Source organism: Rhagoletis zephyria, unplaced genomic scaffold, assembly GCF_001687245.7.
Source record: "Rhagoletis zephyria isolate East Lansing unplaced genomic scaffold, Rhagoletis_zephyria_1.1 Rzeph_scaffold_28469, whole genome shotgun sequence".
NCBI classification, from domain to species: domain Eukaryota; kingdom Metazoa; phylum Arthropoda; class Insecta; order Diptera; family Tephritidae; genus Rhagoletis; species Rhagoletis zephyria.
The window spans coordinates 1,419-4,885 of NW_016185526.1; the positions used below are offsets into that span (position 1 = coordinate 1,419).

The 3,467-nt window shown below is 35.1% G+C and overlaps 1 protein-coding gene across 1 annotated transcript; it reads left to right on the plus strand.

Moving 5' to 3' along the window:
• Positions 1–569: 569 nt before the first annotated feature.
• On the plus strand, positions 570–3,337 carry LOC108382756 (annexin B11-like; the record flags this gene model as incomplete). The annotated part of the gene is made up of 3 exons (XM_017639127.1): positions 570–710; positions 2,750–2,990; positions 3,108–3,337. Coding segments are annotated over 3 exons (612 nt in total), but the record flags the coding sequence as incomplete, so codon positions are not given.
• Positions 3,338–3,467: the final 130 nt, after the last annotated feature.

The following is a 3,467-nucleotide window of genomic DNA, read 5'->3' on the forward strand; positions in this document are numbered from 1 at the left end:
ATACAATGTACTATATTGTACAATCAATTGCAACCAAATTCAAGATGATATTGTTTGCCACTCATGTTCATTTATGTATTTATTTTTTTACAATTTTCAGTTAGAGTACAATTCATTCTCTCACAAAACCTATGTTTAGGATTTTGCAGAGAACTGAAAAAAATTAAATAAATTTTCATCAAAATTTTAAATTTTTTTCCTTTGTCGAAAAAGTCGCGGTTTTCTTCCACATAAAAATTGATTGTGTTTATTCGTTATATGGAAGCAAATGCAACAAACAATATTAGGAAAAGTTTAACCTCAAAAAAGTTTCCAATGGAATATCAGTCANGGTGAATTTAATAGCGTGGTGTTAGCCGTATATAGGTAAAAAATTATGCTAACAAATTACAACAAATACATCATTTTCACGTTATGCTTTCCACTGCGAAAAGGCAGCTGTCGCTCCAACACCACCTTATTAAACTCGACTTGATTTCGACTATGAATATTCCCTAATAGATACTTGTATCCTGTACTCCAAATTAAATACTGATTTTTATTTCTGTTTGTTTTTTTTTTTGCTACAGGGCACCCCAACTGTATTACCAGCACAAAACTTTGATCCAGTCAAGGATGCTCATGATTTACGCAAGGCAATGAAAGGTTTTGGCACCGATGAAGATGCCTTGATAAACATAATTTGTCGTCGTTCCAACGAGCAGCGTCAGGTAATTATAAAACTTAAATAATAAAAACTGCAATGGAAGTTCTACGAAATTTATAACTTCTGATGTGGAAACGGGACCATTATAAAAGGACTTGGCAGTGTTGCCAGGTTACTGCAGTAATTTACCCCCAAGGGCAGCCATTTTCCCCTAGATTTCCCCCTTTGTACCCCTAAAGTTATTTATTTGGAATTTATTGTAATTTTTTTTTTTTAATTTTCAATGTCAATTGTAGATAGTCTATTTTTATTTAGTATATATTTCAGAGGGATTACATTTTTAATTTCACTTAAACTTTTAACTAAGTAACTCTAGTTGTTATTTGTCATTTGGCACCAAAACATAATACATAGGAGTATTCCCTGAGGCTTGCAAAGCCCTTGCACCGTGCACAGATTGCATGGTAAAAAACGGTTTTCGTATGGGACAGCTTTGCAAACCGTGCACCGTGTAAGGGCTTTGCAAGACTCAGAGAATACCCCTAATGACATATTTTCATATAAATGCATAGGTTTGCGTTGGTGTTGGTAGCCGAATTTGAAGATATGGTTTTATGTACATACATATATAAAACTGTTTACATAGATAACGGATTACCCCAAAAAATCCTTTTTGGATTTTCCCTAGACGCATTTTCTTACCTCTAAAGCTTTCCCCTAAATATTTGATCCCCCTAAATTTACCCCTAGGGTAGTCAAAAGTCCCTAAATCTAGGGGGATCATCTCTACTCTGGCAACACTGGGCTTTGGGCTTCCTATTCTTTTTTTTTTTTTACTGAACCAAATTTTGGTTGTGTGTGTGTTGCTTGAGTAAAAAAATAACAGTAGTTCTTCAGAAAAAAGTTGTGCATAGCAATGTCTTTTCCACCATCAAAAACTTTTTGGATTAAGCGCAAGAATAGCAACATCCATCATTCATTTCCACGATGGCTAATTTTTTTGTAAGGGTGGCAACGGTAAGCAAACCAAAAAAGTTGTCATCTCATTTAGGTTTGCGCATTTGCTAGCAAAGCTTATTAAAGCACTTGGCTGCAATACAAAAGCTTTTACAATAACAATGACGGCAGCGCGTTGGCAATAAATGAAATGAAAAGTTGATAATTTTTGTATTTCCCTATCGAATTTTGGAAATTGGTAATTTGTTTGTTAGTTTGATAACTTTTTTTCAACACGGAGTTTCGTGTTTGCTAAGTTTTTGAGACGAACTTGACTTAGTATTGGAAAAATCGATATTTCAGGCTTTGTTAGGTTAGAGGAGATCCCTCCTAATAGGTCAATATAGGCTGTGACACCATTCAGTTACCGATCCCTTTATTTTTTTACCTACCTACTTGAAAGGCTGTTTCAGCGTTCATTGGCTAAAACACTAGTGTGATCTGTAAAATACTCTTTAAAGGTGGCCAATATACTCACTGTCAGCTTTCCAAGTTTTTAGCAGTTAACTAAATATGTATTTCGGGCTACAGACAGAGATATGATGAAAGATCTATGTATGTCACTTAGTAAGGTACTTAGCATCGTCTATCTGACTCAAAAGCTTTCATATCTGCTAGAGATTATCAGACTATCTTATTAATGCACAAAAATTAAAATGCGCTGTGTGTGTACACTAGAGTGGTTTATTGTACCAGTTTTTAATACTCGCGATTTTTAAAGGCCCCATCGCATTTTTTGTGGTTTTTAGGGGCCTATTAAAAATAGTTAATAATTAAAAATGGAAAAGTAATAAATTGGGTATTATTATTGGAAGTCTCCTGAAAATAAAGAGAACTTCCCGATTGAAAAATATTGATTTTCAGGAATTCTATACCACTTCTACAAAAATTTGTTTTCCCCAATATAGAACACATGGGAACCTTTGAGCGCTTTGAGCGACCTCTAAATATTTTTTTGATTTCAAAATAAAAAAATAACGGTACAATTTTGTTCGGTGTAGCACAATCCTAGGAGGTGAGAGTATTATAGTTTGTTGCATGTTAAATAGATATTGGTTTAATCCAGCTATGTGATAAATATATTTTTTCTTGCACCTTCTCTTCCAGGAGATTCAACGTCAATACAAAACACACTTTGGCAAGGATCTCATCGAAGATGTTAAATCTGAAACCAGTGGAAATTTCGAAAAATTGCTTGTCGGACTCCTACGTCCAATTGTTGACTTTTATTGCGCCGAAATGAACGATGCGATGGCAGGAATCGGCACAGATGAGGAAGTGCTCATCGAAATACTATGCACATTGTCGAATGTAGAAATACACACTATTAAGAATCAGTACTTGCGCTGTAAGTTTCAATAAAGGGACTAGCACAAAAACTCCCCATTTTTTAAGTTTTTTTTTTTTTGTAAATAATCGTACGCATAGCTTCTTATTAAGCATTTCCGCTAATCCATATTTTCAGTGTATGGCGCCCACTTGGAATCCGAATTGAAATCGGAGACTTCTGGCAACTTTAAGCGTCTCTTAGTCTCACTATGCGCAGCAGCACGGGATGAGAGCGGCCAAATAGATCCAGTTGCAGCGCAGGCCGATGCACGTGAGCTGCTCAAGGCAGGCGAATTGCGTGTAGGCACCGACGAAAGCATGTTCAATATGATATTGTGCCAACGTAACTATCAACAGCTGAAACTAGTGAGTGGAAATATAAAAATATATATATTTTTTTTTTGTACGATTTATTTAATATTTTTCTAATTCATGCAATTTTCTTTTACGCAGATATTCCAAGAATACGAAAAAATGACCGGTCACACACTGGAAA